The following is a 12,449-nucleotide window of genomic DNA, read 5'->3' as shown; positions in this document are numbered from 1 at the left end:
ACTAAATCAATCGGTTGTTTTGTGTTTTCAACCGATTGTTTCTTTGAAAATCCTAACAGAATTCAGTTCTGATTTGTGAATCTCTCTTAAATAATTTCTAACTAAATGCGCTCCTGTTTTAAATGTTTTTAATTATTCTTTGGAGTATAAAAAGTTAGTTATACGCTCCTGGAAAGTAAGAAAAACAGTTTTGAGAAATCATAGTGCAAATTCAATTTCAAGTTTTCAAGATTCACATCAAGCTTTGGATTTTCAAGTGTATGGAATAGGATTGGGGTGTACTTCTGATCTTTAAGCTTTGTAATACCCAGGTGTATTTTATTCTATTCTTCCTTGATTACTGTATTTTTGTAATTGGGTATAAGTGCAAAATCACAGGGTGATCTGATTTCTATGGATTGTTGTGCCAAAAGGAGTGTGTTTCTTAAAGGGCTCAAGGTCACTCTTTTGGTGGTTTGTGTTCTAGTTTTGATTGCATAGTAGAAACCCAGAAGTTTCTGGGGACTGGATGTAGCTCTTGGTGTAAGAGTGAACCAATATAAACTGCTTGTGTGCATTTCTCTTGCTCTGATCTCTTTTAGATTTTGTTTTTAAGTTGTTTTAAATTTTGCTGGTATAAACAATCGATTGAATCGAAGAAATAACCGGGTTTTTTTTCTGTGTTTCACTTTAAAACAGATTGTATTCTTGGCTAACTTGGTTCCTTTTCTGGATTTCTTCACTGAGTTTCATTAAACCTTCAAAAGTTTTCGAAAATCTCGTTTAAACAATTCACCACCCCCCCCCCCCCCCCCTCCCCTCTTGCTTAAAGGCTATATATTCAAACAGTCATACTTGAGCTAGTTTGCTATATGATAAGTTAAGTAGCGTGCACCCGTGAATAAAGGTGCACAAGATTCTCTTCTGTTGTTAGCACTGTGAGTAAAGGTTCCCGTAGGCAGAATATTTTTCTGTTATATATGTTTTCAATTGAGATTATATTCTCGTAAGCCTCTTCGCCTAGTCAAGCTCGATTCAAGCTTGAAGGGCTTGTGTACTGGACAGCGCGCTCAGGGCTCAGTGCTCAGTGGTCGGAGCTCGGTGCATGGAGTAGGTAGGTCAACTCGGCTAATGGGCCCAGGGTGCGGGTCATGAGTTTGACCCAATTTTATTTGTATGCTCGGTGGGGAATAATTAAATAAGTTGTCCTATAGATAAGTATATGCATATTTGTGGTTGTTAGTTAAATACATATACACATAAGTTTGTTAACTGAATACGTTGCATGTTAGTTACATGATAGTTAATAGTTATTGAGAATAAAAGAGGAGCGCCCAAAGATAAAGGTGCACATGTAAAACAGAATGTTAGCCTGTGGTTAGCACCTGAAGATAATTGGTGCCCGTCGCAGGTGGTTTTTCTGTTGAGATAAAAGATTAAATATTTTCAGTTATGCTTTTAGTTGAGATTATATTCTCGTGAACGAAAGTTGTTACACGAATAGTTATAAAAGGGGCTTGATACCCCATATAAATGTACGTTGTTTCTGAGACTGAAACTGAATACTTCTTAATATTTAGTAAGCTACTAACTTGATCGTCAGAGTGTAATCAACAGGTAGGGCCCCCTTTGTTTCAATGGAGTTTCAGTGCAACAAGACGTAGAACAGGTTCCAAAAGAGGCAGACCAGGGCTAGAGCTTGCCGCCAAGGTCAACTGACGAGGAAGTCAACCGACAAGAACAATAACAATAACCTTCAACTTCTTTTTTCAATTTGTGCTTCAACCTTTTCATGTAGCTTTCTCACGTAGTCAACCTTAGTTTGTGCATCTTTATGATTTAAAACAGAAATGTTAGGCATAGGTAACAAATCTAATTGAGTTAAAGGATTTAATCCATACAAAATTTCAAATGGATAACGATTTGTTGTGCTATGAACAAACCTATTGTAAGCAAACTCAATATGAGGTAAACATAATTCCCAAGCTTTCAATTTTTTTTCAAAACAGTTCTAAGGTACCCGAAGTTGTATTCACTACATTTGTTTGTCCATATGTTTGGGGAAGACAAGTAGTTGAAAACAAAATCTTAGTACCCAACTTACCCCATAATGTCCTCCAAAAGTGACTTAGGAATTTTGTATCCCTATCATTCACAATACTTCTTGGTAGTCCATGAAGTCTTACTACCTCCCTGAAAAACAAGTCAGCTACATGGAAAACATCATCAATTTTTTTACAAGGAATGAAATAAGCCATTTTGGAAAATCTGTGAACAACCAAAAAAATTGAACCTTTCCTTCATTGATTCCCTAATATGATGATAACCACTTCTTAAGTCAATTTTTGAAAATATATAACCACCATACAATTCATCCAGTAAATCATCTAACCTGGGAATAAGATGTCTATACTTGATGGTAATGTTATTTAGTGCTCTACAATTTGTGCACATCCTCTAAGAACCATTCTTTTTAGGCACCAAAATAACTGGAACAGCACATGGGCTCATGCTCTCTTGTACCCATCCTTTGTTCATCAATTCTTCAACTTGAGTTTGGATCTCCTTTGTCTCTTGAGGGTTGCTTCTATAAGCTGGCCTATTAGGAAAATATGCTCCTAGAAGAAGGTCAATGTCGTGTTCAATTCCCCTTAGAGGTGGGAGTCATCTAGGAATTTCACTTGGAAACATATCCTTGAACTCTTACAAAAGAGAATCAACACTAGGAAGATAATTAATTTGGTTAGAATGGTCAGCACCCAAAGTGGTTATTTTTGCAATAAGGTATATAAAGAGGTTTGCTAGAAAGTAGCAACTTCTTCACTTCATCCACTTTTAGTAATCCACTCATTTTTCTCTCATGTGTTTCTCTCTTTTTAGGTGTTTCACTCTTGCTCTGTTGAGGTGTTTCACTCATCTCTCTTTTCTATCAATTTCATTTGATCCTCACACGCCTCTCTAGGAGATAAGGGTTTTAGAATGATCTTTTTATTATTCTGCATGAAAGAGATTTTATTGGTGAAACCATCATGAATAGCTTTGGTGTCAAACTACCATGGCCTCCTAACAAAATGTGAGTTGCCTCCATTGGAACAACATCACACAAGACATTGTCATTATATTATCCTATGGATAGGTTCACCTCCACTTGCTTGCTCATTGTCATCTCTCCATCTTCACTAAGCCATTGAAGCTTGTATGGCCTTAGATGCGATTTTGTCTCCAAATTCAATTTGGTAACTAGTCTTGAGCTAGCTAAATTGGTCCAACTTCCTCCATCAACTATGAGTGAACATATTTTCCCTTAAATGGAACATCTAGAATGGAAAATATTTTCCCTTTTGGTTTAGTCCAAAGCTTGCATTTTGCTTCTCATAAGCCTTCAAATCATCAACAAATCACCCTCCAATGCATCCAACTCCACCTCTACTTCTTCCTTCTCTTCTTCACTTGAAAGTTCACTTCCTATTTGTCCATTTGATAACATGACCATATTATGAACAGTACCATGAACAATGATGAATAATACCATGAACAATGATGAACAATATCGTGAACAACTATGAATAGTACCGTGAACCGTGATTAGGATAAAAAACCAGGATGCACAATTGTATTATCACTCAAACCTTTGCTCTGAATACCAAATGATATGATTCCAAATAGAACTAATAGTAGATTACGAATTTAGGGCTACATAATGGAATCAATTAAAAATAGTAACAATGAAAACCTGGATAGCGGAAGGCAACACAAACAAAGTTTGATAAGCCTAAGGATGATCTTCATAAGAATGGGTGAATTCTTAATAAGATCGCAAGATGCAGGAAAGAACCCTAGCAAAGATATATTTTTCTTAAATTTCCAAAACATTCATTCTCATTCGAATTTCTAGAAGTGTATAAATACAAATTTAGTTATAGGTCTGGACTCGTTTGTAAGAAAATAAAATAAAAATACAATTCCTATATTTCAAGAAAGGAACATTTGTCCTAGTGGTTTAGTTGATACTTTAAATTGGTTTTGGATTCAAATCCTTACTTTAAAAGAATAGTATTATTTATGGTTTAGTCGTATTACTTGCATTATGGAGTATTCTTCTTTTCATTCTTCATTTTAATCTCTTCTTACAAATATATTTTAAGTAGCTACAAGTTAAATTTTCTCTTCCTTTTTATTTTTTCCAACTATAAAACACAATTGTTTGAATTTTCCTTTATATATATTTTCTTTCATCTTAATCAAACATATTTTTTTTTCACATAAAACTTTCATGTTCAACATCACTATGCAACTTGACATCTCAGCTATGCTGACACCTCAAGTAACACCATCATCTGCCATCACACCTTAATCAAACATATAGTTAAAAATAATCATCTTTTCTTTATTAATTGGTTGATACATAATTTAGGATTCAAAATTCTGACCATTTAATGAAAAAAATCTAAATCCATACACTAAAATCGACCACTTGTTGATATTCACATGAATTTCTTATTTCAATTATTGGAGTCCATATACTGATAACTACTAGCTTTATTATCCTAGAGCTTGAGGTACCAACCACATATAATTGTCTATATTCCCCTTCCATTACATGCAAAATGAAATGATGCAAGAAATGAAATTTAGCTAGATCCTGAGAGCCAATTTTACCCATAAGTAGGAATAGATGCTCTCTTATGGATTCATATTAAAGGGGTCTATATTCTATATACTATGAACCAACCAACCACAACTTTTGACACAAACCAATGAAGGTGCTGTCACAACAATGCCTCTTCCAGAATAGGCTTCTATCACCTCTCTGCTACCCCTTTCATGCGATCATCAAAATAAATTGACCCTATGTCAAAAGAAGGAGTGGTGTTGGTTTTATTTAACTGACAATATTGTACAATAAGTACAGCTCACCAAAGTTCACCCAAACACTTCAAACAACCATGCATTGAAGCTTCCAACTTCCAATATGAGAGAACAAGCAGTCTTTCATCTTGAGGAACATGGTCAGACAGAGAGGTCCCAATGGGTGCTTGATTCTCCCAATCCACCCCCTCTTTGGAAGAAGATATTTACTTCTGTCAAGGAAACCATTCTGCCTCGTGGGAACAAATTCTGCTTCTCATCCAAGAGGAAAACTTCCCGTGGACATGCTGTCTCATGCTTGCAGAATCTGTTCCCTATCATTAGTTGGTTAAGAGATTACAAAGCCTCCAAGTTCAAAGATGACCTCTTAGCTGGCTTAACTCTTGCCAGCCTCAGCATACCTCAGGTACTTAGTTCACCATTGTTATTTCCCTTTCTTCAGTGCAATGCATGCATGGGAAATTGAATACATTCCCCTAGATGTTGTCCCTTCATTCTTTAATTTCTTATTTCACTACTGCAGAGCATAGGGTATGCTACCTTAGCAAAAGTTGCTCCTGAATATGGCCTGTGTAAGTACCTGGCTTAAGTCTACACTGTTACTGATATATCACCCTAGAAACTGGCATAACCAGAATAGAAAAAAAATGTGCTTTTCGTTTTTGGATCAACATTTACTTTCTTAAATTTCACTGTTGGTTTGGTTTTGTTTTGTTCCATTCAGATACCAGTGTTATTCCTCCTCTTATTTATGCTCTGATGGGGAGCTCAAGAGAAATTGCAATTGGACCTGTGGCTGTAGTTTCAATGCTGTTATCTTCTCTGGTTCCAAAAGTGGAAGATCCTGTTGCCAATCCTCATGCCTATAGAAATCTTGTCTTTACTGTGACTTTCTTCACTGGAATTTTCCAAACTGCATTTGGTGTTTTCAGGTGGTTTTCTCATCAGTTTATGAAAATTTGTTTTAGAAACTATTATCACACCAAAGTCCATGCCTCATCGCATGTAATATCAGATAACTCACCCTTGAACTAAGACCACAAAAAGAAGAAAACGAGAAAACATCCCTGAGCTGTTTATACTTTTTGATATTTAAAAGACTTGTTTTAGAAGCAATTCTCAAAACTTAATCGATTTGATGAATAACATGAAATTGTGTCAGTCAATGAAACGGCGATCTCCATGTGTGCGTGTGGCGTGGTGAATGTAGGTGGCCTCGGTTCTGGATGTTGTGGTAAAGCTGAATGATGCTATGAGGCAACCTGTTAGTTATTTTTTGGGTATGGTTCTCTCACTTTAAGGTTGTTATGATCCAACCATAAAGGAGAGTTCTTCTGGTCACTGTATATGGGTTGGGATACCTGAAGTATTCCTTTAATTTTATTTATTCATTGCTGATAAAAAAAAAAACATGAAATTGTGCTAGAAAACAGTTTTTAAATATAAAAACATGAGAAAGAAATTAAGTATGCCCCTATTTAGTAGTTCTCACTTTTCATTATCTTTCAACACTTGCAGGTTGGGTTTTCTTGTGGATTTTCTTTCGCATGCTGCCTTAGTTGGATTCATGGCAGGCGCTGCCGTCATTATAGGTCTTCAGCAGCTCAAAGGTTTGCTGGGGATTAGTCACTTTACTTCCAAAACAGATGCAGTATCAGTGTTGGCATCTGTTTATAAGTCACTACATCATCAAATTGCCTCTGGAGAAAAAGTGAGTTGAATTTACTTTTACTATTCATGTTCTGATAAATTTCACTTACAATCATATAAAAGTTACTGTTTCTTATTCATAAACTTGAATCCTTGTATTTTATAGTTAGCTGAACTTCTAGCTAATATCTGACACCAGTCTTTGTTTATTTAATTGACAGTGGAATCCTCTAAATTTTGTCTTCGGGTGTTCATTCTTGATTTTCATTCTAATTACCCGTTTTATTGTAAGTACTTATATTTCTTCTATTTAACCTCCTCACTGCCTTTTTGATAAATTTTAAGTTTTGATGATGTATGCGATGTATCTCATTTCAGGGCAGAAGAAACAGAAAGTTTTTCTGGTTGCCTGCTCTTTCTCCCCTTCTATCAGTTATACTATCAACTTTGATCGTATATTTGTCAAGAGCTGATAAACACGGTGTTAATATAATAAAGCATGTCAAAGGAGGTATGAATCCAAGTTCACTGCACCAATTGCAACTCCACGGTCCACATGTTGGACAAGCAGCTAAAATTGGTTTGATTTGTGCAGTTATCGCACTCACTGTATGTTAATTCATTTTCTGCTTTTCTCCAAATTGTTAAGTTTTTCCCAGTTGAGTTATGTGAACCTGATGGAAACTTAATGTTCTGATTCAGGAAGCTATAGCGGTAGGTCGATCTTTTGCTTCCATTAAGGGATACCATCTAGATGGGAACAAGGAAATGTTATCAATGGGCTTCATGAACATTGCAGGATCTTTGACTTCATGCTATGTAGCAACTGGTGATTTCTTTAGCCAATTAATTTGTAACGCTCCACTTAGGTTTGAGGTGTACCAAAGTTGTTTATAGTTTCTTGGTGAACAATATCAGGTTCATTCTCAAGGACTGCAGTGAATTTTAGTGCTGGATGTCAAACAGCAGTGTCAAATATTGTGATGGCTGTCACAGTGTTTTTGGCCCTAGAATTGTTTACAAGGCTCTTATACTACACCCCTGTGGCTATCCTTGCATCTATCATCCTCTCTGCTCTTCCTGGATTAATTGACCTAAGTGAGGCTTGCTATATTTGGAAGGTTGACAAGTTGGACTTTCTTGCCTGTCTTGGTGCTTTTCTTGGGGTCTTGTTTGCAACAGTAGAGATTGGCCTTCTTGTTGCAGTAAGTCATTGACCATTTAAACTTTTTCAACTACTGCACCAATGGAAATCACCTCTCTCCATTCATTACCCTTCTGAAAAATCAAATCAAATTTCTCTCTCTAATTTGATTTATTTTCTGTGATGTTATTTCTTTTATTGGAGACATAAAATCGACTTCAGTCAGATAAGACTTCATTATTGTTGTAGAGAGGTGTAAAACAAAATGAAAATGGGCAAGTGATTTTCATCCTGCTTGCACAGTAGCTACCATCTTATGAGCAGGAAGCAACATAAAATTGATTTTAATATGAAGATTTTTGTACTCTCAACTAAAAATAAGTCATTATGACTTTTAAACTAATAGTTATTACAACAGATAATGATTTTCAAATGCAAGAAGCCTTTACACAATGTATTCTAATAATGTAATAATTTCCTGTTGTTGTCCAGGTGATAATTTCGTTTGCAAAGATACTAATTCAATCAGTTCGACCTGGAATAGAAGTTCTCGGAAGAGTTCCAAGAACAGAAGCCTTCTGTGATGTTACTCAATATCCCATGGCCATAAGCACTCCAGGCATCACAGTGATTCGCATAAGTTCTGGCTCACTTTGTTTTGCAAATGCTAACTTTGTCAGAGAAAGGCAAGCAATTTACAAATGATTTTCAGAGGGGTTTAGCCCAAAATAGAACCATGTATGAATTTTTTCACTTGTTCCAGAATACTCAAGTGGGTCTCACAAGATGAAGATGACCTTAAAGAAACCAGCAAGGGTCGGGTCCAAGCAGTAATTCTGGACATGACAAGTGAGTTTCTGTTACATTTTTCAGATCTAAAGAACCTTAATCACGAAACATTCACAGCAAAATTTGATAATATGACATTGACCCTTTCATATTCTGTTTAACAGACCTCATGAATGTTGATACTTCTGGAATTCTAGCACTTGAGGAACTGCACAAGAGGTTGCTTTCCCGTGGAGTAGAAGTGAGGCCACCATGGATTTAATTACATTCTTTGAATTTAGTGTCTCCATTTTATTCTAACTTCAACTCATTACTTGCATTGTACAATTTTACCCCAAATGTCTCCAATTTAGTATGATAAGAAAACAGAAAAGTATGATTAAACCTTTATGTTCTAACACTTGGTGTTATGTTGTTTTAACAGTTAGCCATGGTGAACCCAAGGTGGCTAGTGATCCACAAGCTTAAGCTTGCACACTTTGTAGACAAGATTGGAAAAGAATGGGTTTTCCTCACTGTTGGAGAAGCCGTTGAGGCATGCCTCTCTGCCAAAATTGCAAGAACTTGATTCATATCATGTGTCTGTGCACCGATTCTGTACTTTATCTATTGCACAGGGTTTGCCTTTTGTTTAAAATGTTAGTGCATAATTGGATATCTTAGCACATAAATTTGCTGATATATTTTGTATTATACAAACTGAACATCTATACCGAAAAAGGGATCATGCCATCCTTCATTGGATAAGGGTTCTAAACCACCTTGTTATAACATCTCAATTTTGGACACGGAGTGATGTTTCTTTTGCTAATTGAGTTACATGTTGGGATTTTGATAAGATTACCAACTTGTTCAAGTAACACAATAATGAGTAAGTATCGCCTGCATAATACATTAATTGGATAATCACAGTAAATTGTGTATGCTACGAAGGTTTGACCTCGTAAAGTCATCATACCAAATTGTCCATATTCATATAATGTAGGCAAACTCATCCTCCACCATCCACACTATCAATTTATATTCACACCCAATTTATCACAAAAATAACGAAAATATCCTGTAAAATGACTTTAGATGAAAGGAGGGTATGGATTAAAAATACTTTCATAACTTAATTTTTAGAATATATTTTTGGATTTGGATTTCTATAACACATCTCAGAATTTTGGATAATTTTTTTCAAAATGCATTTTTAGATTTTGTGTTCTGAATTGTATTTTTACATTTTGAATTTTCTTTTTTAGTATGAGATTTTGATTTTTTAATTGTATTATTTGAATTCTAAATTTTTAAGTCCAGAGAATAATTTTGAAAAAATTAAAAAATAATAAAATACAGATTCAAATTGATATGGTGCTGAAAGAATTTTCCAATAATAATATAATGTTATCGTAACCAAGAAGCATTATCAATGTAGCATGAAACTTATTCGTCTTCAATTTAAAATTTTAATTTTATAAACAAATTTCTATTAGAACATACTAATGTCACATGCAAAGAATTTTAAAATAAAAAATATAAGTCTTAATAAAACATAATAACTTTTTTTTAAGTTACAAAAAATATAAATAAAAACTTATAAAAATTTAAATTTTATGAGACTCTTATGTTAAAATAAAACCCTCTTAAAAATACTGAGCTGATAGGACTTAGAATTAAAAAAAAAAAAAGAATCTCACATTAAGACTTTATATTAAAAATGGTTTAACCTTAATGATTTAAATGAATAATACATATATTGTGTTCCTTCCTTTCACTACCATCGTTTATATCCCTCTATATTAAGCCAAACATATTCGTTTTTATATATTATATTTTAATTTAAATCGCAATTTTGATCTTCTTTAATAATATTTGATTTTGAATTTTTTATTGCGATTTTAGTATTCTTTTCTTAAAGAGTTAGTAATTTAGATTTAGTTCCCAAACAAATTTTTATTTTTTATTTTAGTTAATTAAATTGTGTTTAATAGCATTTTAAATGAATATATTTTTCTAAAAAAGTAAATATGTTAGATATATTGATTGAATAGAACAAAAGAAAAGAAAAGAATTAAATTAAAATTATGAAATTTTTAATTTAAAAACTAAAATCGTAAATGAAAAATTAAAGAAGACGGAAATTGTAATTTTGTAATATAATTGTGAGAAACAGTTCATTGGGTCGGAGTCTTCTGTAAAGAATCAGAAGATCTGATCGGTATAACAACAAAACGATGGGAGCTAAAAATGAATCACAGGAAAAACGCACACAAGAGAGGCCAAAGTCTACTATCACACAGGAACAGTTCCTTTCATGGAAGCGCCAAAAGGTCTCTTCATCTCTCAGTTTTCCCAATTCCATAATTAGGGTTATTCTTTCTTTCTTTCTTTCCTTATTCGGTTTCGGATTGTGTTTTTTTTCTACTGTTATTTTATTTTGAAACTATTTCAACTTCACGAGTTCGAAATTAGGGTATTTTATAATTTCTATCCAATAGTTTAATCGTGTCGTGGATTCCTTGATTAGATGTGATTGACCATGTTGTGTTCCTGATGGATTCCTTGATTAGATGTGATTATTTTGGTAGAGAAGTAGTTCATCTATCCCTTAAGAGTAGACACGTAGAAGGATGCAGATGAGAAGTGTTTTCAAACTAAATGGTTACATTGAAAATTATCTGAGAAAAAAATGGCAAGACAAAGGAAATAAGAACATGAGTGTGTTGAATTTTTTTTTGGTGAGCTTGGGTATCCCTTGGCAGGGGTGAAGGACATCCATGTAGAGGTTGACCTGTCCCAACATGTGCTTTTTTCAATGTACAGATTTGGTATTGGGATTTTTTTTTTCTATAACTTTTTATCATGAGAGTAGGGAAAGGGGCTGGGGTATTTATTTATGTACAATTTTTTTGAGGTCAAGTGCAAATATTTCTTCACATTGAGAAATTGATTGATTGAAGGGCTAGTCATTTATTACTGGGGATAATGTTGCAAGCAATATATTGAACTGCCCAGGTGAAGGTCTCAGTTGAACAGATTGAAGTTCTTTCAAGCTAATTTTATGAGAGACTTTAATCTAATGCAGAGAATCACCAATTTAATCTGTTATAGGTTCTAAATTGATTGTGTGTGTATTTTGTTTCAGGATGCCGCTGTATCAGCCAACAAAGCTGAAGTATCCAGGAAACGTGCGGAAGATATTGCAGCAGGAACAATTCAAATGAATGGCCGTGAGTTGTTTGCACATGAGCCATGGGTGTTTGATAACTCACAATATTGAGTTCTTTTAGAGCTGTGGTCATGCTTTGAAGACTTTTATTGTAAAGGAAGTATTTTTATTTATGCTTTTTTCTGGGATGGGGGCTCGTCAATTGCATTTCATTTTCCTTTTTATATAAGTATTTTATTTTTAAGTACATCTTTGCTTGTAACAAGACAAATCATCTTACAATTCAAACGATTTTGATTCTGTCTAAGCTTCTTGTAACGTTAATAGGCAACCCATAAGAATATAACACCGTAGCTATGAGATTGTCCCTAACTTCTGTTAAATGCGCTCTTTAGGGAATCATTTTTCTTCCTTGTGTTTATCTTCGGTGGATAAGAGAAAGTGTTTAGTTCCCCTCAATTTTGAGTCAATTCACCAATCAATTTTAAATCAATTGACTATTCATTATTGACATTTGAGCACACTCTAATTCAATATTACTAATTTTCAATAATTGAGTTGTTACTCTAGAATAAAAACTTTTTAACAAAATGTCTTGCAAAAATTACAAGATCATCATGTCTTGTTTTCACCTCCTTTTGCTCCTTTGTCTAAGAAATTAACATAAGTTAATACTGGAAATTGAGTTACACAAGTTTGGTGTTACATTTTTTTTTTACTGACCCGTACAATGGTACCGCTGTTTAAAAGAAAAATAAAACAACTAGATTTGATCATTTGAGGAAGTGGTGAAGGAATAAGAAACTGAATCTTAAAATAAAAAACTAAACCTTCACGGCGTCCACTTCAAATAGAAAATTAAAC

The 12,449-nt window shown here is 34.1% G+C and overlaps 2 protein-coding genes across 3 annotated transcripts; both read left to right on the top strand.

Annotated features, from left to right (window-relative positions):
* The first annotated feature begins 4,579 nt into the window (after window positions 1–4,579).
* On the top strand, window positions 4,580–9,219 carry LOC137826177 (low affinity sulfate transporter 3). 2 transcript variants are annotated; one of them, XM_068632054.1, is made up of 12 exons: window positions 4,580–5,254; window positions 5,372–5,420; window positions 5,573–5,780; window positions 6,367–6,559; window positions 6,720–6,785; window positions 6,877–7,107; window positions 7,201–7,327; window positions 7,417–7,703; window positions 8,135–8,328; window positions 8,406–8,491; window positions 8,596–8,672; window positions 8,856–9,219. In XM_068632054.1, the coding sequence occupies exons 1-12, from the start codon at window positions 4,952–4,954 to the stop codon at window positions 8,997–8,999; spliced, it is 1,965 nt and encodes a 654-aa protein (XP_068488155.1). In that variant the 5' UTR covers window positions 4,580–4,951; the 3' UTR covers window positions 9,000–9,219. The 2 variants fall into 2 exon arrangements, with proteins under 2 accessions (XP_068488155.1, XP_090150460.1); XM_090294334.1 differs by having other exon boundaries at window positions 4,704–5,254; window positions 6,877–7,009.
* A 1,360-nt stretch (window positions 9,220–10,579) lies between these two features.
* LOC137825708 (zinc finger CCCH domain protein) lies at window positions 10,580–11,892 on the top strand. Its single transcript, XM_068631446.2, has 2 exons — window positions 10,580–10,746; window positions 11,562–11,892. Exons 1-2 carry the CDS (start codon window positions 10,651–10,653, stop codon window positions 11,694–11,696), a joined length of 231 nt encoding a protein of 76 aa, XP_068487547.2. The 5' UTR covers window positions 10,580–10,650; the 3' UTR covers window positions 11,697–11,892.
* The last annotated feature ends 557 nt before the right edge of the window (window positions 11,893–12,449 follow it).

The sequence above is a fragment of the Phaseolus vulgaris genome, chromosome 8 (genome assembly GCF_051622355.1).
Source record: "Phaseolus vulgaris cultivar YP4 chromosome 8, ASM5162235v1, whole genome shotgun sequence".
In the NCBI taxonomy this organism is placed as follows: Eukaryota; Viridiplantae; Streptophyta; class Magnoliopsida; order Fabales; family Fabaceae; genus Phaseolus; species Phaseolus vulgaris.
This window is presented reverse-complemented; position numbering and strand designations above follow the sequence as displayed.